General features: G+C 35.2%; 1 protein-coding gene across 3 annotated transcripts in view; it reads right to left on the bottom strand.

Moving 5' to 3' along the window:
- Window positions 1-26,491, bottom strand: part of Cdh12 (cadherin 12) — a 1,034,353-nt gene that overhangs the window by 97,087 nt on the left and 910,775 nt on the right. For all 3 annotated transcript variants that reach the window (XM_029543948.1, XM_021208389.2, XM_029543949.1), the window contains 2 exons: window positions 14,517-14,636; window positions 6,805-6,972 (listed from right to left, as the gene is read on the bottom strand). In XM_029543948.1, the coding sequence (XP_029399808.1) occupies window positions 6,805-6,972; window positions 14,517-14,636 (288 nt within the window). The remainder of the gene's footprint in view (window positions 1-6,804; window positions 6,973-14,516; window positions 14,637-26,491) is intronic.

Raw genomic sequence — 26,491 nt, 5'->3', positions numbered from 1 at the left:
AACAAGTAAAAAGGTGTCATGAAAAGCTTTCTATACTTTCACATTTTCAGAGCTTCTCCCAGCATAAATAGTTGATATTATCTAAGATTTGAACGTTGCATGAAAGTTTTTACAAGATTTTCATAACCTTACTAATTCTCTAATTAAAGTGTCATCAGACATCCATCCTATAGCAAATGATGGGAGCAGATGCAGAGATTCACAGCTAAACACTAGTCAGAGCTTGGAGAACCCTGGAGAAGAGAGGAGTAGGAAGAACAGTAGGAGCCAGAGGGGTGGAGGACACCATGAGATCACAGCCCACAGAATCAGCAAACTCAGGCTCATTGAAGCTCACAGCAATCACAAAGCTACATGGTTAAGAGCTATGCCCTCTGCAAATGTAATCATTGTGTTCCTTGGGATTCTTGAGGAACTCCTAACAGTGGGATGAATGTCTCTGCCTTTTTTGACTGCTCTTGGGACCCTATTTCCACTATTTGATGGCCTCATCCAGTCATAATATGAAGGTTGGTAGTTAGGCTTAATGTGTTTGTATACTTACCCTGCCAGCCTGCTATTGTTTGAAGGAAAACGAAAGAGAAGGATATCTACAGGAGAGAGGATGAGTGGGTGCATGTGTGTGTGTATGTGTGTGTTAGGGGTCTGGTGGCAGAAATGGAGGTAGGAAAAACTGCAGTCATGATTTAAAGTATGAGAGAAAAATAAAAAATAAATTATTTAATTAAATTAAATAAGATGAAAAAGAAAGTATCCTGGGAGCAGCTTGGGCTTCCAAGACCAACCATTCAAAAGGAGTTTATACTGTTGAGCACTAGGCTTTATTTTATTCTATAGTTTTTGTGAGGAACATTTTCAGGACACTTGGCATGATTTCCTATAAGGAATATACACACACACACACACACACACACACGCACACATACACACACATACACACACATACACACACACACACACACACACACACACAATGGGATGACTCCAGCTGGATCTGTGTGAAAATCTCTTTCCTGCGGTTTCCATGGTTCCATAAAAATACTATGATAGTTGACAAAGGAGCAAGTCAATTAAAGTGTTTTACCCTGTCCCAGCACCTATTAAATATGACAGTGGCCAGGATGGGAAAATATATATAATGGTTGAATTAGTGAAACTCATATGTCATTAGCAACAGCTATCTAATTTACTGAAGCCTCAATCAACAGCAGAGCAATCATACCTATTACTGGATACCTATCCTCCATGGGACATCTGAAGTCATTAACATTAGAATATAATCTATCAAAACTTGCTGGACCAGCATAATTTTTATTACATTTGAAATTTTATCTTACAGCCACAGATAAGTGTAGCTTCCACCTCTTATCAAAGAAGACTTTTTACAATAGGGGACTATTACAGAAAATCACAACTGAACTCAATACAAGGGTCAAATGATCTTTGGGAGGCCATCCTCAATGATGCATTTACATTATGCTCTTGCATACACAGCTTGGGGAACATCACGTAGAAGGGGTCAGAAAGAGAGTATGAACCAGAATACCAGTGAATCGTTTCTGAAACTCTCATCTTTGAGGATACACTCCCAGGAGTAGTAAAACTGGGTTTAGAGTGGTAACTATTCCCAATTTTCTGAGAAAATGCCAAATTGCCAAATTGATTTTCAAAGTGTTTGTAGAAGCTTGCACTCCCCCCAGCAATGGAACAGGGTTCTCGTTGCTCTACAATCTTTCCATGTGGTGTCACTTGGGTTTTTGATCTTAGCCATTTGTACAGGTACAAGATAGAATCTCAGAGGCATTTTCCTTTGCATATCCTTTACGACTAAGGACATTGAATATTTCCTTAATTGCCTCTTGGCCATTTAGGATTCTTCTGTTAAGAATTCTATTTAGGGGCTGGGTATGGTGGCACATGGCTTTAATCCCAGAACTCAGGAGGCAGGGGCAGGCAGATTTCTGAGTTCGAGGCCAGCATGGTCTACAAAGTGAGTTCCAGGACAACCAGGGCTACACAGAGAAGCCCTGTCTCGAAAATCAAAAAAAAAAAAAAAAAAAAAAAAAAAAAAAAAAAAGGAATTATATTTAGCTCAGTATCTCATTTTTTAATTGAGTTATTCAGTTTGTTGTAGTCAGATATATGTCTTTCTATCTATCTCTCTATTACACATATTATATACATATGTATACATGATACTAGTCCTCTGATGTAAGGCTGTTGAAAATCTTATCCTCTAACGAAAGCTGTTATTTTGATCTATTGATGCTGTCCTTTGCCTTACACAAGCTGTTCATGAAGTCTTATTTGTTAATTGTTGATTTATTGCCTGAGCTATTGGTGTTTTGTTCAGTAAGTTGTCTCTTGTGCCAATGTGTTCATGAGAGTTCTCCACTTTCTCTTCTATTCGATTTATTGTGTCTGGTTCCTGGTTGAGATCTTTGATCCACTTGAACTTGAATTTCATGCATGGTGATGAATATGGGTCTATTTGCATTCTTCTACATGCAGACATTCAGTTAGACTAGCACCATTAATTGATGCTTTCTTTCTTTCATCTTAAGGTTTTGGTTCTTTATTAAAAATCAAGTATCCATAAGTCTGTGGGTATCTTTCTGAGTCTTCAATTCTATTTCTTTAATCAACTCTCTCTGTTTGTAGGAATACCATGCAGTTTTTTGTTTGTTTGTTTGTTTAACTATTGCTCAGTAGCTCAGCTTTAGTCAGGGATGGTGATAACCTGTGAAGTTCTTTTACTGTGCAGAATTGTTTTATCTTTCCTTTTTTGTTTTTCCATATGAAGCTGAGACTTTCTCTTTCAATATTTGTTAAAATTTGAGTTAGAATTTTGATGGGAATTGCATTGAATCCCTGGATTGCTTTTGTTAAGAAGTTCATTTTTACTGTTTTAATACTACCTACCCATGAGCATGGGAACTCTACCATACCACAACAAATATCAAAAAGATACTTGCTCAACTACGTTCCTAGCAGTCTTATTCTTAACAGCAAGAAACTGGAAACAATCTATATTTTCCTCAAAAAAATATATGTAGAAAATGTGATAATTTCCACAATGGAATAAGACTCAGCTATTAAAAACAAATACATCATGAAATGTGCAACCAAATGGATCATATCATCCTGAGTGAGGTAATGCAGACCCAGAAGACAGAAATGGTATATACTCACTTGTATGAGCATGTTAGCCTTAAAGTACAGCATAACCATGTTACAATCCACAGACTCAAAGAAGGTAAGTAACAGGGAGAGCCCAAGGGAAGATGTTTGAATCTCAATCAGATGTGGATATAAGATAGATATTAGAGGTAGATAGGAGGGACGGATATGTGTAAGATAACTGGTGGGGATCAGGTATTGGGAGAGGGGTGGGGAATTGTTAGAAGATGGCTGGGAGCAAGAAGAATGAAGACTGGTGTGCGGTTGTCATCCCTGCAATGAGCCAGAGGCCTGATAATGAGGATGCTCTTGGGAGTCTATGGGAGTAATTTTAGATGAGATTCCTAGTCACTGGGGATATGAAGCATGATACAATCACATCCTATAGCCAAGTGAGACTTCCAGTGGAGGTATAGGGACAACATGAACAAAATCTCTCCCCTCCCCATAACTGTCCTGCCTATGACACATGCAGTAATAAAGATGGAACATAGATAGAGGGAATGTCCAAACAGTTACTGGCCCAACTTGAAACCAACCCCATGGGAGAGAACCAACTTCTGACACTATTAATGACACTCTGCTATGCTAACATATAGAAGCCTACCATAACTGGTTTTTGAGAGGCTTCATCCAACAGTATATGGAAACAGATGCAGAGACCCACAACCAAACATTAGGCAGAGTTCAGGGAGACTTTGGAAAAGACAAGGGAAAGATTGAGGAAACCAGAAATGTCAAGGACAACACACACAAAAAAAGAGTCACCACACCTACAGAGTCAACTAACTTGGGCTCATCTGGGCTCATAGAGACTCAACCACCAACCAAACAATATACATGGGTTATACTGAAATACCTACATATTTATAGCAGATGTGTAACTTGGTCTTATTGTGGATGCCCTAACAATTGGAGCAGGGGCTATTTCTAACTCTGTTGCCTGCACATGGATACCCTTCCCTTAGTTGGGCTGTCCTTTTCTGGCCTCAGTGAGAGAAGGTGCACTTAGTCCTACTGGGAATTGATGTGCTAGGGCAGCTTAGTACCAATGGATTTATTTATTTATTTATTTATTTATTTATTTATTTATTTATTTATTTCGATGAGAACGAGACAGGGTAATAGGAGAGAGATATGTGGGTGTGGGACTAGGAGAGTAGGAGGGATGGGGGCTGTGATTGGGATGTACAATGTTTTAAGAAAATAAAAGAAATGGCTGCAGATACTAGACCAGAGGAATACAAGTATCAATGGGCATTTTATCATGGGGAGAGAAAAAAACTATGTAGAATCTAGACAAAGAACTATAGGCAGATCTTGATGTAACACGTTTTCAGTTAAACCATTATTAAGATTAAATTTTAATGTGCTTCATTATTCTTAATCATAAAATGTAAAAAAATATTGAAGTATTGTAGAAAGCAGGAATGATATAGTTCTTAAAATAGCTTTTAAAACATAAAATTATAAGATTTTTATCATATATATATATATATATATATATATATATATATATATATTCTTATTTAATTTCATGTGGCTCCAGTTTGATAAAGAAATAAACACAAGTAAACTTCAGTAAAGCCTAATGCCTTACTCACATTCTGCTTTCACAGGTGTGAGCTGAGAGTAATATTTCTATTTCAGTTCAGATCTCAGGCTGCCATCCTGCTTCACTTAGCACAGACAGCACTGATAACATTCCAACACCTCCACATCATGTTGCCCCAGGCTGTCTTGTCTGTCTGAGTGCTGGTCCAAACTTAGAATCACCTCCTAGGATTGCGTCTTTCCACAGACAGTGGCTTTTCTTCTCCGTCTGGAAAACTCTTGTTTTCATGTATGTGAATAAGATCACGGAGCGAATTCTGTGCACAAGATTCAAACAGTAGCCAGGTCCTTAATTGTAAGTTATTAATGTAAATGCAGTCTTATAAATGGACTTGTTCAAGTTATTAAGGTATGCCACATATAAGAAGAATGGGGAAAAATGAAGGATGGATAGATGAAAATAAGGAATGAGGAAAGAGAAGGAATAATGAACAAAGGAGATCTAAAAATAAGGGAGGGGATGTAGGATAAGCAAAAGTTTTTATTGTTAAAAAAATACTAGTAAATAAGGCTATAACCAGAGAAGCAAAAGCACTGTATGATTCTCATTGCTTTTGTTCCTTGTAGCAGAGTGAGGGAAAATAGAATGCTTTGAAGCATTTCCATCTTGTTAATCATAGCATTCTATACAGTAATAATGATTTGTCCTATAAAGTTCAAAGTATAAATCAAAATTTTAATGAATTATTTAATTAAAAATTGAGATGGAAAAAATGTACATCATTTTCATAGATTGCAAAGCAGTTTGAAATATGTACATGTAATGGATGGCTTAATTGAACTAATTAGTGTGCATTACAGTGTTCTGGTTTCTAATTGCCATTCATAATATTTGACTACTGGATTCCTATTGATTAAGAATTAAAAGCTATGCATAAAGAAAATGTACTCTGATTTTTAACAACGGCTCTGACAATGCAGTTAAAGTGCAGAAAAATCTAAAAAGACCAAATCATCCAATTAGAGAAATACTACCATCATAACTTACTTCTTTAAGTAAATACAAAGGCATGGAAGTATAAAGAGGAAAAATGTTCTGCATTTCACCTTATTTACAAATGTTCAGGCAACGAACTACCTAATGATTAATGATTTCCTAGTGTATCATGAATGAAACTCCCTAGCCATAATGTCCTAGTTCTGTGGAACCCATAAATAATCCTCACAAATACATCAGAAAATGAGGAGAGGGTGCACCAACTGGTGTTAAATGCAACACTCAAGAGAAAACTGGAGAGAGCATGAGTGAAAAGAACCATTTTCAACAAGGGATACAGTAGTAGAGAAGAAATAGGTGAGAATCATTCCATTATCCCAGAAAGTAAAGCAATTCTCACCTACTGTAAGTCTAAAATGAGATAAATATCAGAATGGAAGAAACGTTCTTAGCAACAGCTTCAGAGATACTAAATATCTAAAAACGGTTCAACAGATGTACTTGCTAAAGTAAGTCACAAAATCCATGTATGACAATTGTACAATATAGAAAGAGGTGTAGCATATGTTAGTTAACAAACCGTTATGGCAGTAAATTAGATCACTGTTAGAATGGAATTTTCGTTCATTTTAATAGTATAAGTGTGATTACACAATTATAGCCTATTCTATTTGCATAGCACTAAGCATTATTTCCTTGAAAATTTAAATCTACAAGACATGCATTTTTAATCCATTATAACCTGCTTCTTAAAATCTAACTGTGTTTGGAGATGTTTTTAATTTTTTCAATATTAAAATATAGCAGCATATATGTACATATATCATATATACATATATACACATGTATATTAATTTTATAGTCATTTCTTAGAAGCTTGTGTTTTCTAATGATAAACAATTAGAGCATGGATCTGGATGGTGGGGTTGTTAAAGATGGGGAGGAACTGGGAGGTTGGGAGGGAGGGGAAACCATAATCAAGGTATATTTTGTGAGAATAAAAATAAAACATCGATGGCTCGATACTCTTTCTAGACGCGTTTGTAAACATGCTTAACAGGTAAGTGACATACTTTTTGGGAATCGAGGTGGGTTGTCATTGACATCGGTGAGGGTGATGTTGACAATGGTCGTTCCAGCTAGTCCTCCAAGCTGTCCTCCCATGTCCTTCGCTTGGATGAGGACCTGGTACTGCTCCTTGACTTCTCTGTCCATGTTTGGCAAAGCTGTTTTGATGACACCTTGCAGGGAAAGTGATGACACACAATCAACATCACAAATCAACTGCTTCTCCTGACCCAATTAGACCCAAATAGAAAAAAAAAATTCTTATGTCTAGATTTACTAACAATGAACCATTCGATAAAATCATCTTGCAAAAACTAAAATAGCGACTACCCTAAAGTTAGGATGTGACTTAATCTTTTATTTTCATCACCATACCTTAAAATAAGAAAATGACAAGTCATATCTCCCCAAATCATTTAAGTTGGGCCTCATCTATGTGTTCAATTCTATGCTGAGTTGAAGAAAATGTTAAAACCTTTGTATTAAAATGGGCCCATAGAATAGTATAGGCAGTTAAATTGAGTGGAGTGCATAATTACAAAGACTGCTCTTGTCTCAATTCTGTAGTTTTCACAATAAACAATCTGCTTAACTTAAAAAATACATAAACTATATCCTCTTCATTACCTGTTTTGCCTTTCAGGACTTTGCCAAATTATGTTAATTAGTCTGTTTAATACCATCCCATTCACTTAGTTATCATTAGATGTTATTCTTGAAGACTCTTTGAGACTTCTTATTTGAAGGTCATCCACTGTCAAGGAAAAGTGTCTTATGCTTAAGTATAAATATTTTATATTTAGAATCATAAGATAAATATTGTATGTTTGATCACATTTAGTATGTGATTGAAGAAATGAATGACTGGATGTATGAATAAATTAATTAATCATAGTGTCTTGAATCTTATATCACGTATGTTTGTTAACATATGGCAGTCATTTATATTCTTGTATCCAGGTCTAGGAACTACTTTAAGTCTCTATTTATTCATGGTAAAGAGTGTAAGAACTTCGGAATCATTTGGAAGGTGAATTAAATTTTTTAAACCAACTTCCAGTAGGTAGTCAAGAGTTGTAACAGGTATAGATCGAAGAACCTTTATTAATCACATATGACTTTGATAGTGGTAAGATATATCTTAAATAAAAAAGTGTATGAATAATAAAATATCAGCCATCAATACAGCATATAGGTTTTAAATCAGTATCCCAGAATACATCCATATATCTGTTCTTGCTTTCTTACCCATTGCCGTATTTTTGCTAATGCATATTGAACTGCCATCTGAGAATTTTGTCTGGCACTTGGCAGGAAATAGTTACAGAAAAGACATCCGTCATTTTTGTTCCTAATGCTTTATTCATGAATTGATACTGACACCATTTTGATCCAATCTGTCTTCTCTTCAGCTCAGGCTTCTGATACTTTATTTTCAGTTTTTTTTTTTTTAAACTAAGACTTTTAAGCTCCACACCTCAGTGTTGTTGCCTTCTTACACTATGCAGCATCGCTCTGAAGGGCAATGCTCACATTTTCTAGATAATTGCCTATTTTAGACACTTGTGTTTGCTTGGTAATAGCATTGAGGAAGAATTATCTTTAGTCAAATTGCTATATAAACATTCATTTATCTTCAGTGCACATATAACTTCCTTCTCTACATCATTTATATCACTACCTTAATCATCTCCCAGAATGAAAACTGTATATAACCAAGAGAAAGAAAAAGAAATAAGAAAAGGAGGGGTGGGGGAAGAGAGAGAAGGAAGGAAAACAAAGGAGAAAGGGAAGCATCATTCTAAGGTCCATACATGATCAGTGGCTTACTCCCACCTACAGTGGTGCTGTGATTTGAATCCATATAGATGCATATGTGTGCGTTGTCAAAATTGGTGTTTACAATATAATTAACAGAAGAAAATTTCAGTTGTCAGATGAAGCCACCATCAGTCTGTGCTTTGCGAATAAATGAGCATAAAAATAATCATTAAGGGCCATGCAGGTATCTCAGTGAGAAAAGTGCTTGCTGTGTACTTTTTAGGGGATTGGTCTCCCCGGTATTTAAAAAACAAAAACAAACAAACAAATAAACAAACAAACAAAAAACCAAGCAAACAAAAAAAGTGTTGAATTAGTATGGTAGAGTTCTTGGAATCCCAGTACATCTGTAGGGCACACAGAGAAGCTCTGAAGAGACAACTGACTGGATCTGTTGTATTGGTGAAATTTTCATTCACCACAGAAACCCTGCCTCCATATATATGTATGTCTATATATTGTATGTCTATATATAAACTCTGAGTTCTCTTAAAATGTGAGGTTGGGGAATTCAAGGAAATAACATTTTTCACTGAATACATAATTGTATAACATACTGCAATGTTAAGAATAACATACAGCAATGTTAAGAAACAAAGAACATAATATGTGTTTTTTTTGTTTTGTTTTGTTTTGATTTTTTGTTTTTTGGTTTTTTTTGTTTTTTGTTTTTTTGCTTAATTGTATATCCTTGACATAAATTTTGGCTTCTTAATATAGTTTTATGTCCATTTATTTTCTTGCACTTGCATGTTCATAATGAATATGCTGTTAATGTTTCATATTATTGTGCTCATTCAGATGAATATATAAAAGAGTGGCTACTATGTATGAGTAAAACTTTATTGTCATGAATAAAAGGAATTATTGTTTACCCTACCAACATTAACATATATATCTAAGTTCTGTAGAGCTGTATTATTGACTTACACCAAGACAATGTTCAGGCAATAAAGCATCATAAGTACTCATATAATACATAAAGCACTGCTTCAATAAACAGGGTGTGGCCTTTGCTGCAAGACTACCTGGGAATGTAAAGGAATTAACACAATTGAAAGCATGAAAGCTACCTTCTAAACATCAACTTTCAATCTCGTAGACAAAGCGTGTCATCCTGGAGAAGCTCCAACAACAAATGAGAGTGAATGCATAAAGATGGTGGTCTGCTCCAAACTGTGACAATAATAATGCATATATATATATATATATATATATATATATATATATATATATATATATATATATAGTATATATATATATATACTATATAATCAGACAGCAATCTTAATACAGAGTTCACTTTCTGCTTTCAACTGAATAAATAATGAGCACATTGTCTCTTTCTAAATATTTAGGCACTAAAAGTTTTGATGAGGCTCTTCCTTTAATAATTGTTTTAAATGGTTTCTGCACTCAAGTACCAAAAATTTAGGAAGTATTGGTTTTCATGCATCTTATTTAATAACAGCAAACTGAATCATAAAAGGCAGCTACATAGCTGGAACAAATGGGGACTATTTCTGAGAAATTGCAATTACCCTTGATTTTTGATTTTTTTTTCCCTATCTACCACAAGGTGATAAATTTGACAAAAGGTCTTCTTTTTTATCTTCTTAATGGTTTTTGTTCACGAAGAGCTAGTTTTCATTCTCTTAATGAAGTGCCTCATCACCTACTCCTATCCTGTCTAGTGGTCTGAGGCATTGTTACAGCAAGACTTCTGTCTCCAGTGAAAATCAATTCTTATGAAATCTATTATGCAGCTGATTCCAGAAGATATTCACCTTTACCTCTAAATAAAAAGCTTCATATGAAATGATAAATACAAGATTATGCAGCCATGCAACACATGCATTTTCAACTGAAAAATATCACTTTTATATGAAATAGAATTTATCTACCATTCATAATAAGTATATTAGGGGGAGGATTTTATATTATGCACATAATTTTATTTCTGTGGTTTTACTTTGAAGATAGATTTTTAAAACTTATTTAATGTGTCAAATTCATATTTTCCTGAAACCTATGTATTTTTTAGTCAAATATTATTTCCATATGTCTTACCTACAATGATTCTTTCCTTATTAAGACGACGACAGACATTCCTGAAAATGTAATATGAGTTTCTGTAAGTCACTCACAATGAGGGATTCTTCCCACATCTCCAAGATGTGGATTCTCTTACTCCACCACACCAAGTGTGCTTTTCTGATTGTCTTTGCGTGTCTGTGGAATGTTCCTTAGCAGCTACAAGGAGCTAAGCAGCAGATACCGTCAATGCTTTCATTTGTGGTCATGGTTTTCATTAAGGTAAAGTTGGAACAGGCCTATAAATCTATAAGAAAATATAGCACAAAGGGATTCCAGGAGGAGAGATGAATTCTCGCCATAAGTTTCCCTCATTGTCAAACTGTACATACCTATGGTTCTATATCTGAGAATCTCTACACGGAGAAGTATAAAGAAAAGTGCAAAGAACTCCCTGAATTATTTTCCTCTCTAAGTATACATTTTTAATCTACCAATGTATGTGACTTTTTTTCTTAAATTCCAGAAACTGTCTTAAAATAATATTACTGTATATTCTCCCATAATTTCTCTCGTATTTCCTGATAAAACAACTTTGTGGACATTTTTCTCCATTATACAGTCACTTAAGCATGAGGCATCTGTTTCTTATTTCCCCACCCTCTGTCCAGCTGAAGGCAATTAACTCTTTCTAGATCTACAACTCACACTCCATTCTTAACTCATTCCCTTAAGTTGACAAGTGAGAAAGTATATAAGATAAAACTGCCGGTTGTCAAGCCTGATAGCTTTAGTTTAATCCCCAAGCACTGTATTTTAGAAGAAGAGAACTAACTTATCCCCTAAATGTTTTCACTGACTTCCACACATGCACAGTGCAATATAAATACATGCACACACACACAGACACACATACACACATGACATACTCAGTTTACCAACTGAATTGTATATAATAGCTTAAAATATTTTCTCTGAAAATGTGTTTGTTGCAATTTTTCCACATTCATACAATGAAATAAAGTCATGCTCACATCCCATTTCCCTCCTCAGCTATCACTTTAAAAAGATCTTTTAATGTCATGAAATATTCTTGTGGTACTTCACACTTTCTTGAGCCTACAGAAGTGACTACTTGACTTGCTCTGATGTTAATGCCTACCAGTGTCAAACAGTGAATGACTAGGGTAGCAAAAACTGAGAAGAAAATTTTATATACAGTTGGCCAGAAGTTTTGAAAGTTCTACAAGTGTACATTATTTGAACCACATCAATTAGCTTTAGGTTTCTCTCCAACATTTACATTTGATTACTTAATCTGTATCTTACTACAATATTAGAAATTAGATTTTGAAATGATTAGTTGCAAGCATGTATATAGACAGAGCTAAATGAACTCAGTGAGGACATAGAGAAAGAAGAAGAAATGGAAAGGTGGAGAGACAAGGGGGACAAACGATGGGAGAGAGAGAGGGAGACAAACAATGAGACACACACACAAACTCACACACACACGTACATAGTAGGTGACAAGAAGAAAAGTGGGGGAATAGGGAAAGAAATGAAGTGGTTGCAGGCAGAATTGAATAAAGCATATTATATGGATTATGGAATCCTCAAATAAATGAAATAAAGTATAATGAAAATACTTGAACATATAAATTTAAATTTTCGATTAAAGCAAGAATTATACCCATGGACATACCAAACTAGACCGGAAAAAGCCCAAGAGCTCTCAACCTTACATCAGGAACTGAGGAAAAGTAGCAGAGGAAAAGGTGGATGCCCAAGACAAGCACAATAATTAGTTACCCCGTGCCAACTAATCGGCCTAAAAATTATGCATTCAAGTAACATTATATGGATTGAGTGGGATATATTTAGGAATATATGCATTTACATATTGCTTATATATACTATAAAAATTAGTAGAAAAGGAGGTAATAAAATGGAAAAATTACATTAAAAAGTATATGGAAGGCCACAGAGGGAGAAAAGCTAAGGAGAAATGCATTTATATTATTGTTTTAAGAATAAAGTAAAAATATTTTATTTTAATATGAATTACTAAATTAAAAATTTACTCCCTACAGCATGTTTAGAAATTTTATACTATACTAAACTACCATATAAAATAGAATTGATTTATTTTTAAATCTACTTTAACATACAGTAGATAACTGATTTAATTAGTGTCATCTTGAACTTCCTCTTTAACTATGACATGTAATATCCATTTTGTCTAAGTCTTTTTAATAAAAATCAGCATATAAAACCAGAGAGTTTGGAAGGGAGACTTCATTTCATTCAAATATGACTAAAGCCTGGAGACTTTGCTCAATGTTGAGTGCTGACTTACTAAATAGAGACTTTTGGTCTGATCTCTCTCACCTAAGAAAGATAAAGAAAATAGAATGAATAAAGAAAATGAAGTTAACATAAAAATTGGTCATGTGTGTATATTTAAGCACCTAGTATCCCACTTATTTATATCCAGCTTTGAAATATAAAATTTATTTATAAACTGTTTAACAAAACAAAACACACAAAACACACCCAACCCACCAGCTCAGGAGAAGGCCCCAAGGCCTGACATTATTATAGAGGCTATGGTGTGCTTACAACAGGGGCCTATCATGACGGCCCTCTAAAAGGCCCAAGAAGCAGCTGAAAGAATCAAATGCAGATATCTACACCCAACCAATGCACAGAAGCTTGTGACCCCTGTGGTTGAATTAGGAAAAAGCTGGAAGAAGCTGAGAAGGAGGGTGACCCTATAAGACCACTATATCATCTAACCTGGACACTAACTAACTCTTAGACACTGAGAGATAAACTGAGAGACACTAAGAGAACCTTGACAACATACACCAGCTGATATGAGACCCTGAACACATATTCAGCAGAGGACTGCTGGGTTTGCACTCAGTCAGAGAAGATGCACTTAACCCTTGAGGGCCCCAGGGAGTAGGAAGGTCTGGTGGGGTAGAGGGTTAGGGACATCCTCTTGTAGACATGGGAGATTCTGGAGAGGAGATGTGGGATGTGGAACAGTCGAGGGTGGACCAACAAGGAGGGGGATAAAGTGCAGACTGTAATATAAGATTAAAGAATAAATTTTTAAAATAAGAAAAAGAAAAGGGAAGAGAAAAAGAAAAGAACAGAAAAAAAGAAAAGAGAAGAGAAGGAAAGAAAAGAAAAGAAAAGAAAATAGAGGAGAAAAGGAAAGGAAAGGAAAGGAAAGGAAAGGAAAGAAAAGAAAAGAAAAGAAAAGAAAAGAAAAGAAAAGAAAAGAAAAGAAAAGAAAAGAAAAGAAAAGAAAAAGAGTCTTCTTAGGAAGACCAAACTTAAAAGAACCAATATTCTTGGTTCATCAAGTTTGCAAATGCTGAGTCAGATGCAAATATTTACACCCAAGCATATTTACTGCAAGCATATCTACTATATGTCTCAAAACCAGCTCTCTATAATACATATGCAAATAACAAAAGAAATTACAGATGTATCTGCGTCATCTTTAAACAATAAAATTGAACACAATAGAGAAATCAGTCATGATACAAATAAAATATGTATTTTTAGAATGGTGAACGGAAGAATAGAATTAAAATTTTAAAAATAAGATAAGCACTCCTCGCTAAGAAATTTGGAGCGTTTAAATAGAGGTGCAAATATTTATATTTACACATACTTCGGTAAAAGAAAACATTTATCCATCGTTCATCCAATTGCCACCTCTGTTGTCAGATGATGGTTCACTGACAATTTATTGCTGGATTTGGAATAGGTAATTCTTGATTCTCAGATTAAAATTTTAATATTTAAGTGAGTGGTGATGATATTGGCTTATGTAAAACTTTACCTGTCTTGGGATCAATAGAGAAATAAGGTTGCCCCTGAAGGATGCTGTAAACAACTCTGGCACTGTTCCCATAGGTAGGATCATCTGCATCTGTGGCCTTCACCTGGAGCACATACGCACCTGAAAAATAACACAATGTCATTTGCCTTTACAGAGACAAGTCATATTTGCTGGTTTGGGGATCTTGTATTCCTTTGTAATCTGACTGTTCTATGAATGCTGTAACTACAGATGTTCCTAAAGACTCCTTAAATGGCATAATCAAAATATTGTATTCTTTTAACTCCAAGCCACATGGGACATGCTCTCAATCCAGGAAGAATGGCTATAAAGATTGAAAATGTATAAAGATTGATTAGAAGTATAAGCAAAGAAGGCAAAAAAGGAGAACACTTCAAAACCACTGGCAACAATGTTAGTACCATTTCACTCTAACAGTGCAAATTTTCTTTTTAAAAAAATGAAAATGTAACAGAACCCTGTGATGTGGTAAGTTTACTGTGAATTGGTATGCTTGCAGAGAAAAAATAGTATGTTGAAGAGAAATGCACACTTTTGCTCCAAAAAAGTCCTACTGTCATGAACCAAGATTTGGAAAGAACCCAAGTAATCATTAACTAGTGAATGGAAAAGAGAACACAGTACGTAAACAAAGTGTGATACCAAGAATCTAGGTAAAATCCTGGAAACCTGTAATTGAAGGAACACAAAGTCTTAGAATTCATTGTGTTAAGTGAAATAAGCCATATGAAGTAAGATAAATACTGAATGAACTAGCATATATATGTCATCCAAACTATCAAACTCAAAAAAGGTGAAGAATTGAGGATGGTTATGGGAAGTCTAGAGATGTTTTAGGAAGGAAAAGTTTGATCAGTGCTTACTGAGTTTCAATTACAAAGAAAGAAGAAATTCTGGTGCACTATTGCAGAACCAGTAAACATAATAGTAAAATAGTGTGCTTTATACTTCAAAAAACTAGAAGAAAGCTTCATTAAGTTATAAGACAGACATTTGAGATGAATCAAATAATTATAGTTAACTTGATTTTTTGATTAAATGGAACATATATGAGAATTCTCTTTGAATTCCACTAATGTATGCAACTTTATGTACCAATTTATATTTTGTGTATAAGGAATGTATGTCTATAAAATGTAAAATGTGAATGAATTTTAAAACGTAGACAACCACAGTTGTTGTAGTTGGTATGTATTTCAAATACATTTTAAAAGCTATGCATGTTTCCAGTACGTAGATCACTGAGCTGAAAGATATCACAATATCTGTATTGATTTGCATACCAAAAAACCCATTGAGTACCATTTACATTAGCTCATATCCTCATTGTGGGTACTTGAATTTCATGATTAAAATATCGATAGAGAAACTAAAAGGTTTAGAGGCTGCTAAGTGATTTGCTACTTCAATTTCCAAATCAACAGTAGCTTGTTAGCATTAGGAAATCTTTAATTAGGATATAATATTAAGACACAGAGAAATCAAAAATGATCTCAAATAATTGAACTGGTCAATAGCAGAAGAGGTCCTCTTTGTCTCTGCTCCCAATTAACTACATAGTTTTGGCAAAGGAAATCATTTTATCCAAACAAATTAATTTTTTTCATTTTCTCATCTTTTGAGAATTGTGCATAGATTTAGGTACTAAGAACAACAGGACATTTTTACTGTTTTCTACTAATAAGTGTAAATGAAATAGCTGATAAATACTTTATACTAACTCTTCAAATTATTTGCTTAATACCACTATCCTTAGTTTGAAATTAAAAAAGTAAAGAAGTTATCATAAATCGTAACAAATTAAACATTGATAGCAGACAAAAGTCTTCAGAAGCAGAAAAAATGTTGGTCATATTATGCTCTGTAGAAATGTCTAATGATATATAAAAATATACATATATAATACAATATATAGAAAATATACATTCATATAGAGAAATCAATTTATAACTAAACATTTCATATACATAGTTCATACCACATGGATCCAAACCTTTTCTCTTAAAGTAATACAAACATCAAACAGACAGTTGACTGTCAGAACTAAGAAATAAATCTTCCTTCTCTCTGTACTATATAAAAAAGAAAAAAACTATACTATTTTTTAAATAAGAAATAGCATTGTAGAAATCTAATATATTTTATTTATCTTTGAGGTGACCTTTGGGATTTCAAACTTTATAAACAAGAAAAAATTATGATATAGTATCATTTAATAGCTGAATTGTAGACAATTCCAAGAAATTGCAAGTAATGTCTAATAGAAACTATCATTATATCAATATTTTATCACTACCAGTATTCATGCAATTCTCATTTGGTATAATCTGACAAGATGTCTGAATACATATTTATTTATTGTTTATTTGTTTGTTTGTTTGTTTTTTCTGACAGTGTCTCACCATGCATGATACTCTGGCTGACCTGGAACTTACAATGTAAAACAGGCTGGCCTTGAACTCAGGAACCCACCTGCCCTGGCTCTGATTACATTTCTTAATTATTGTTCTAATAATCTACCTTAGAAACTGGTATGGAAATAAATAATTGAAAAGGAGTAAATTAATTTTTCTCAACAGTACCTTTAGCTAGAAGGTCTCACTTTGAATTTTCCCTCTTATCTTTTCATAATATATGTGTTAAAACACAAGACAAAAGTTTTCCTAATGACCCAATGAGGGATGCAGATGTGATAGCTCAAAATATATGGATAGCTCTGTTTTGTGGTTATACTTAAGATAAAATGTGTTATATGTAGGAGCCCTTGGAAAACAAGGTGTTTATACACGTAGAAATATACAATAAGAACATTAATAGCCATAGAAAATAAAACATTTCTGAACATGTCTAAAGTAAGCAAGGCTAAGCTACCTATTCAAAGTCCTTGAATTTCTACTCTGGTTTAGCACTTTGTGAAAACATTTGCACATCGCTAATTACAGTCATCATGTTGAACAGTAGGTATCTTGAATTTGTTTCTTCAATCTAACTGAAACTGCGTATTCCTTGACCAAAATGTCAAAGCTTGTCTTCCATATTTTGATAATCAGGATTTTTTTTTCCTGTTTCTCTGAGGATGTTTGAGAAAAACTATGCCACGCCTAGGTAAATCTGGATAGAATAGTGACAAAGCTGAGGCTGTCTCGAACTTGCTGGGCGAGTTAAGAAACAGTTGCAGGAGATCCAGTGTGGTCCTGGTGGGAATAGACCTAAGTGTTTCCTGCCCTTGGAATAGGGCCCTGGTGTGAACCTCCAAAGATGTTGATAGCTGCTGAGGGTATAAGGCTTGTTCGTGTAATAATGTTCATATTTTCACATTCCTCCCAGGGATGTCCTCCCTGCTAACCTTAAGGACTTCATGGTAATTAGAAACAGCAAGAGTCCAGGAGTTGAGGGTGTGGCTATGTCTCAGCAAAATGGTAAACACTAGGGAAGCCCTTAAGCCTATGGGAAAGAGGTCTACATAAATGAGTTCCATATATATTCCATATATGTATTCCATATATTCCATATATATATATATATATATATATATATATATATATATATTTGTATTAACTAAACAAAATATAGGAATGCAATATGAATTATGAGGAATTTCATGAATTTAAAGGAACAGAGAAAGCTACATTATGAGCCAGCTTGTCAGAAAGATACAAAGGCAGGCAGATTCCTGAGTTTAAGGTCAGCCTAGTACAGAGTGAAATTAAGGCTAGGTGTGGAAGAAATGGCAATTTCAAGGCAGCGTCCCACCCAACTAGTTAACCACTGGGACCTTATCAAAGGCAGAGAGGTCTCTGAATTATTTTGTAATGTGAAGGAAAAAAAAATGTATGCTGCATCTCTCCTAAGAATCAAAGGGATAGGGTCATAGGATGTTGAGACATAAAAATAATCACAAGGAAAACCTGAAGTAAATGACTGGATTGATTTGTAAAATAAAAGACTGGACAAGTATTCTGCAGGAGATGAGGTATCCAGAGAAATTTTTGGAAAAAAAAAGAGAACTGCTTGGCAAACTGACAGACAGACAGACAGACAGACAGACAGACAGACACACACACACACACACACACACACACACACACACACACAGGACATGGATGGCATGGATGGAGAGATCTCATTGAATAGCAAACAGAACACAAGTTGTCAGCTTGCATCCACGATTTGACTTCAAGTCATTTCAAAGCTTGCAGACTCCCCTTTTCTCAAAACCCCCTCTCCATGCCAAGTCTGGTTCTTAGCAATCACTGATTTAATGGAAGTGAAGCTGGCACAGAACAAGGTCATGCTTTTGCAACCAATATCAGGAACATTTCAGAGGTTATATTTCTGATATTTAGTCATCAGAAAGGGAAGGAATCTTCATACTGACCAAATGAAAAATTCACCAAGTAGACAATTTGGGTCTCAATATCTATGTCACAAATGCAAGAATAGCTACCTTTATAAACGAAACAGTAAGAAAGCTCAAATCATACATTGAACAACACATTAATAGTGGGAGACTGCCACACCTCACTCTGACCAATGGGCAGATTATTGAGACAGAAACCAGCAAAGAAATAACAAAACTAACAGAGGTTCTGATTCAAATGGACATAACAGTTATTTATAGATAATTTCACCCAAACACAAAAGAATATACCTTCTGCTCAGCATATCATGGAACCTTCTCCTAAACTGACCATGTAATCATTCATGAAGTGAACCTCAACAATACAAGAAGATTGAAATAACCCCATGTACCTAACAGATCACCCTAGTTTAAAGCTGGACTCCAACAAAAACAGAAACAAAGCTACATATTCATGAAAATTGAAGAATTCCAAAACTCATTCATGATATAAGTCTTGGAGAAAACAGGGATATAAACATATCAAACACAATAAAGTCAATATACAGCAAGCCAATAGCCAGTCAACATCAAATTAAATGGAAAGAAATTTAAAGCACTTCCACTAAAATCAGGGACAAGACAAGGCTGACAACTCTTTTCCTATCTATTAAGTACAGTACTTGAAATTCTGGATAGAGTAATAAGACAACTAAAGATATCAAGTGAATACAAATTAGAAAGGAAGATGCCAAAGTACCCCTCTTAGCAGATGACATGATAGTATACATAAGTGACGCCCCCAAATTCTACCAGAGAACTTTAGCAGTTGATAAACACCTCAGCAAAGTGGCTGTATATAAAATTAATAGGAGAAAACCAGTAATCTTCCTTAACACAAATGATAAATGAGCCAAAAAAGAAGTTATGAAACAGCACCCTTCACAAGAGCCACAAATAACATAAAATACCTTGGTATAACTCGAATCAAGCAAGCGAAAGAAAACTTCAAGTCTTTAAAGAAAGAAACTAAGAAAGATATCAGATGATGGAAAAGATCTCCCATGGTCATGGATCAATAGGATTAAAATGGTGAAAATTGACATCTTACCAAAAAGCAATCTACAGGTTCAATGCGTTCCCCACCACAATTCCTGCACAATTATTCACAGATCTTGAAAGAACAATTCACAACTTCATATGGTAAAACAAAACAAGAGAAACAAGCAAACAAATAGAAAAACTAAGATAGCCAGAACAACCCTGAACAATAAACAAACTTCTGGAGGAATCACCATCCCTGCCATGAAGCTGTACTACAGAGCTATTGTAATACAAACTGCACGGTATTGGTATAGAAACAGACAGGTAGTTCAATTGAATTGACCCAGAAATAAACCCACATACCTATGGACACTTGATTTTTGACAAAGAAATCAAAACCATACAATGGGAAAAGGAGAGCACTGTCAACAAATGGTGGTGGTTTGACTGGATATCTGTATGTAGAAGTAATATAGCACAGTCCTACAAGGACCTGAATGGACATGCATGGCATGTACTCACTGATAAGTACATATTAGCCAAAAAGTTCAGAATATCCATGATACACCCCATAGTCCCAAAGTTAAAAATTAAAGAAGGCCAAAGTAAGGATGCTTCACTCTCACATAGAAAGGGAAATGAATTATCCAGGGGATGCAGAAGGAGGGAGGGACCCCATGGGTGAAGGGAGAGCTAGGGATACAGGGAGTTAGGATCAGGCATGGGGAGAGACAGGTGAGATTCTCAGAGAGCCAAGAGAATACATTGAAATATGCAGCTGCCAGGTGTCAGGGATGGGAAGATTCTTTAGGAATTCCCTGAGGCCAGCGATGACAAAGGCTCCCAGGAGTTAATGCAGGTGACCTTAGCAGAAATGCCCAATAGTTGCTATATGGAACCTGAAGAGACCAGTTTCCTGTAGCCACCAACTATTTTCTAGTGATATTAAATGAGCTAATAGTGACAACAAATTTCAATAGAATTTTTATTTGTAATTATTTTTAATTGGTCACTTTATTTATTTACATTTCAAATGTTATTCCCCTTCCCAGTTTCCCCTCTACAATTCCCCATCCCCTTCTCCCTCCCCCTGACTCTAAGAAGGTGCTCCCCCACCCTCCCACACACTCCTGCCTCAGAGGCCTAACATTCCCCTTTCCTGGGTCATCAAGCCTCCACAGGACCAAGAGGCTCCCCTCCCAGTGATGCCAGATAAGGTAACCCTCTACTACATATTCAGCTGTGCCATGGACCAGTTGGCCTCCCTCAATCCATGGAAGAAATCAGGGGTTCCAGTTATAGGTGAGCAAGGAGTTGGTACAGGTGATAAATAGACATGGATACAGAGAAAGTGTGTATTTGAATATATTTTTTCCAAGCAGACACCAGACTTTTGTTTGTTTGTTTGTTTGGTTGTTTTCTGTTTTTGTTTTTTGTTTGTTTGGTTGGTTTTTTTTTGTTTTTCGAGACAGGGTTTCTCTGTGTAGCCATGGCTGTCCTGGAACTCACTCTGTAGACCAGGCTGGTCTCGAACTCAGAAATCCACCAGACTTTTAATACAGAAGAAAAACAAGAAAGCTAGGCGAATATATCCCCTAGGTACATTGACACAAAACAAAGAAAATGCATACATAAAAAGATAGAGGAAGCCAGGCCATGTTTACAACTGAGAATAGGAACAACCCTTAATTAAGATCAGCTTAACACAGGAGCCAGGTGAATGCTCCGATGCAATGCTAGTCTATTGTTAACCCACCACCAGGAGTCCTTTAGTAAATACCTGATTATGCTATTCCTCTGGACCTAGTGAAAAGCCTGCACCAGGAAATTCAGTTCTACTAACCCTTTCCTGAATAATACTACCACAACCCACCTATTTCCTAGGCCATTGTGCATTCCTGGGTATGGGTGTTACTCGGCTATTGTTCTAAGTAATTACTATGTAGACTAGCCCTGAGCTTTCTAGCTCTTATTCAAAATTGTAATGCCTGATTATTTTTACTGTTTCTACTAGAGGTAAATTTGAATGTTACTGAATAGGTAACTTTCTCACTGAATTCCAAGCTTAGGGTTGGCTCAAAGACTTTCTAGGACATTGGAACAATGGCATAGGCTTAGCTATATGTCAAAATCAATCCTTAAAGGCACTTATAATAAAACAATCCTAAAAGAGAGCACGCGGATCCATACACCAGACTAATGCGGGGACAGATTTTGAATATACATGCTATGGGAATGCCAAGGTTCCAGGAGGCTAGTTTCCGTGAAACTCTTTGCCTGGGGTCTGCTTCCAGGTTTCTAAGCCTGTCACAGCAGTCACTACTGGAGTGGATGTAGCACAGCTGGTTACCCCTGTGCACTCTTTGAATGGTGGTTTAGTCACTGGGAGCTTGGAGGGGTCTGGTTGGTTGATACTGTTCTTCTTATGAGGTTGCAAACCCTTTCTGCTCCCATAGTCCTTGGCCTAAATTCCCCTTTGAGGTCCCAGCACTCAGTCAAATGTTTGGCTGTGTCCATCCACATCTGTATTGGTTGAGCTCTGGCACAGCTTCTCAGGGAACAGATGAACTGGACTCCAGTCAGTAAGCATGTCTTGGCATCAGCAATTGTGTCTGGGTTTGGTGTCAGCAGTTGTGTGGGATGCCTAGGTGGGACAGTTTCTGGATGGAGGGGTAGTGGGGGATGGTTAGCCATTAGAAAGTTCCAGATGCCAGGGACCCAAGAAGTTCCCAGGACCCAACATGGAGAATTTTAGCCAAAATACTCAACAAAGGGAGAGAGAACCTCTAGAGACCATATCCAGTGGCTAGGCATGGCTCCTAGTTGAGGGATGGGGCCACCCACCCACCTCAAAAATATTAATCCAGAATTCCTCCTGTCAAAAGGAAATGAAGGGACAAAGAGTAGAGCAAAAACTGAAGAAAAAGGCATCCAGATTTTTTTATATAATAAAAATAAGCACTATTTAAGTGTATGTTTAAAAATAATAAACTAACATATCACTCATAGGGTGTCAATTCCAAAACATGTAACAGTACCATGAATCATGTTCGTATTTTTCAGTTGTTAATATTTTTAAAATAAAACTAGTTTAAATGTTATACTCTTATGAATGGTTAAAAATGTGACTTAATATATGTAACCTAGAAAAACCTTTCCACATTTATTTTTTAATTTTTTAATTCAATTAAGATATAATTCTATCACTTCACTATTTTTCCCTTTATTTTATTCCTTCCCTATCAGATCTTCTCTCTTCCCAAACCAGTAACTATTTGTTGTTAGATATGCATGTTGATGAATAAACATATTTGATGTATCTACCTGCTGCCAGGACTGACCCTTCCTTCTTGGATAACAAATAAAGGGAATTATGCCTGTGGACGACTAATTATTCCACTCTCAATAGATAATATTTGTCTCTAGGTCTTTACCTAAGCATGGGATCTCATGAGATTCTCCCCATTTACATTGAAATATCAAGTTATTTTTTTTTAATTTATTCAAGTCTTATTTAGGCAACCATGATGTTGGCATTTAATGCCTGCTGATCCCTGTAACCCCTAGATAGCACAATCTCATCGGTGACTTCCTGGTCCTCTGGATCTTGCAATTTTTCTGTCTTACATTCCAAGGATATTGCCTGAGCCATGAGTGCAGGAAGAAACCATACTCTTGAAGATGCTAGAGAATTTGTACCTTGATTAAGTCTGCCTAGGATAATCAACTATTAAGATAGACTAGCAAAGACATCTGCCATTTTATCCTCCCAGAGTGTTAGTAATTTTCCCTTGGACCACAATTCAGTGATTGGGGCTATCAGTTTTTCTTTCCTTTGCTTCTCACACTGACAAAACTCATCCTGGCTACAAAGTAAACTCAGTACCATTTATGATTTGACATCAACTCATAATTCTTTATTTGCTCCAAGGACGCAGAAGCACTTTAAGGTTGTAAAATTTCTTGCTACATTTGAACTAAATATTTTAGACTATACATATTTACACCTCTTGATCCAAGATTACATTGATGGATAAGTGAATCCATTTTTATGAGCACTTCATCTCATATCTTTATGCCAAGAACTCTATTCCATGAATACCAATGCAAATAGAAATGCTTCCCGCAAGAGCACACTGAACTCCAATTTACAGTGATGGTACAACGTTGCCTCTTTTATACCTAATACCACCTGAAAGTATTTTCACAGATACTCTCAGGAAACTCAGCAGAAATTATGATGAAATGTGTGAATTCGAATCACATTTACTTAGAAACTCTCAGAATCGAAAGGATTTTGTATTTTATTCCATCGTGGCATCATATTCTTAACAGAGAGAAAAAAATTACTTTTAACTCAATCACATTTAGAGAAATTACCATGTACTAAACTATGTGATAATTTAGATAATTTAGATTTCACTTAATAACTTCAAACATATGTAACAATATTTTTTGGTTGATGATTTAGTCATGACTAATGCCAAAGTGGTATTCTTGGTATTCATCTGTCAGTCATCTATCATCTATTCTTCACCCTGTTCAGTTATGAGTATCTAAATTATTATGTTTAATGTGCATGCATAATCAAGAATATATGTGTATGTATAAACCAAAGTAAAAAATTAAATATATTTGTCACCTTTCAATCATTACTAAAATAATGATGGTGAGAAGTCTGGTGTAATTCTAATAATGATGTAATTTTCATAGACAGATTTATACCCCCAATCTTTACTGAACTAATAATGTAATTTTTACAGATATTTATCCTCAAAGTGAATTTTAGCTAATATTGTAAACTGCTCATGAATGAAATCATACATTAATACCTCCATTACATCTTCCCCACATTGAAACTGGTGAAGTCAATTGGCCCAAGTATAATTAACCTAACTCCCCTTGTCCTTTTCCTGGCTAACATTGATTGTTTAGGACTTGTGTATGTATTGCATTTCACATTAGTTAAACCATGAGGAGGCTTGCTGGGACCTGCTAAGAAAGGCTCCTTTGTTGAGTCCTAGTTTGCAGATGGCAGAATCTAATAAAGTTCTTCCAACACTTTTGGGACTCTTGGCTGGAGAAATACACACAAGAAGCTACACAGAAATGAATGTTCTTGAGTAAATCTTAACAATTCTTATCGTCTAATCACTGTGATGATTTACGGCCATAAATCCTGTGCCATGTGCTATTTAGGACTTGAGATTTTTCTGTTTCTCGCAATTGAAAAAAATTTGGCAAGTCTTTGAAACCTAAGCCATATCAGTTCTATAATGGAGGTATAAATAATCAACCCTCCAAGAAACCCACTATACATTAATCCATCTGAAAATGCCTGAGGCTAATAATTTATGCAAAATGAAATTTCACAAAAATTATTCTAACATTTATTCAGCTTAATAATGAAAGGACAAGTTCTCCAGTATGGGTCAAAAAGAATGATAGCTTAAAATTTCCATGTTAATGTCAATATTACTGCAGATCCACCTTTTAGACATGCACTTTTTTTTTCACATATCACTACTCAAAAACCTCTAAGGTAACATGAACAGCTATGTACACTGTTACTAGCAAGATAATCTGCACCCCAACATCGTTGTTTTTCCATTTAAAATGTCTTCCAAGATCTCCAAAAATCTAGGAATTTTTTTTTTATCCCACAGTGCTTTGCCACTTAATTTCAGGGTGGTAATCCTCTAAGTGCCTCACTGGAAAACGATGAGTTTCATTAAGGATAATGAGAAAAATGAATTCTGCAGGATTACGCTTTTACTTGTTTGGGTTTGCTTTTTGGATTCAGGCTGAACTCCAATTCTCTTTTCTCTATCTCCACTGCCCCTGGAAGAAATGGATTTTCACCACACTTAGCCACATTATCACAGTGTGCTTCCATCAGAGTTTACCTTAATTGGAATATTAGTCTTCTTTGAACCCAGTATTGCACTTGGACAATTTTAGGTCAAGAAACCTTTTCCTTTAGTTTTCTAATTCTGATTCTGCTAAACTCTTCTCCCAAGAAAGAATGGCATTTCTTATGTTTGTCTGTTTTCTTGGCAGCATTTAATTTCTTGATACAAATCTCTGTCTTTAATTTGTCTCTTCTAATGGCTTTCTCAAGATCATTTACTACTCTTGGCTCCCACTTGCTTCTCTGATAATCAATTAGCCTTCCTGGGTTCTTTCCTCCTCCATGAATTTAGAAGTTTCATGTGTCCTAGATTTTTCTCTCTGTGTATACATCTAAGGTTACAGTCTTTTTCATTCGAGTGCCCAGCTGCCAAAATCAGATCTGCAGCAATATTAGTAATTTCACATTTCTTCACTAGTGACAATTCGAGTTAAATCCCTTAATAAAAACTTTTTACTTTAAAGGTTTCTTAGCCACATTTGTCTTTATTTTTTTCATTTAATTTATTTTTGAGAATTCATAGGTAAGTGGTTGCATTTCTTTCCTCATCATTTTCTCTCTATTCTTAAAATTCACTCATTTTCACCCCGTTCTCAAATTAATGATCTCTTTTACTATTTTGTCATATATATATATATATATATATATATATATATATAT

Source organism: Mus pahari, chromosome 11 (assembly GCF_900095145.1).
Source record: "Mus pahari chromosome 11, PAHARI_EIJ_v1.1, whole genome shotgun sequence".
In the NCBI taxonomy this organism is placed as follows: domain Eukaryota; kingdom Metazoa; phylum Chordata; class Mammalia; order Rodentia; family Muridae; genus Mus; species Mus pahari.
The sequence above is the reverse complement of the archived record's forward strand: the minus strand, read 5'-3'. Positions and strand labels throughout refer to the sequence as shown.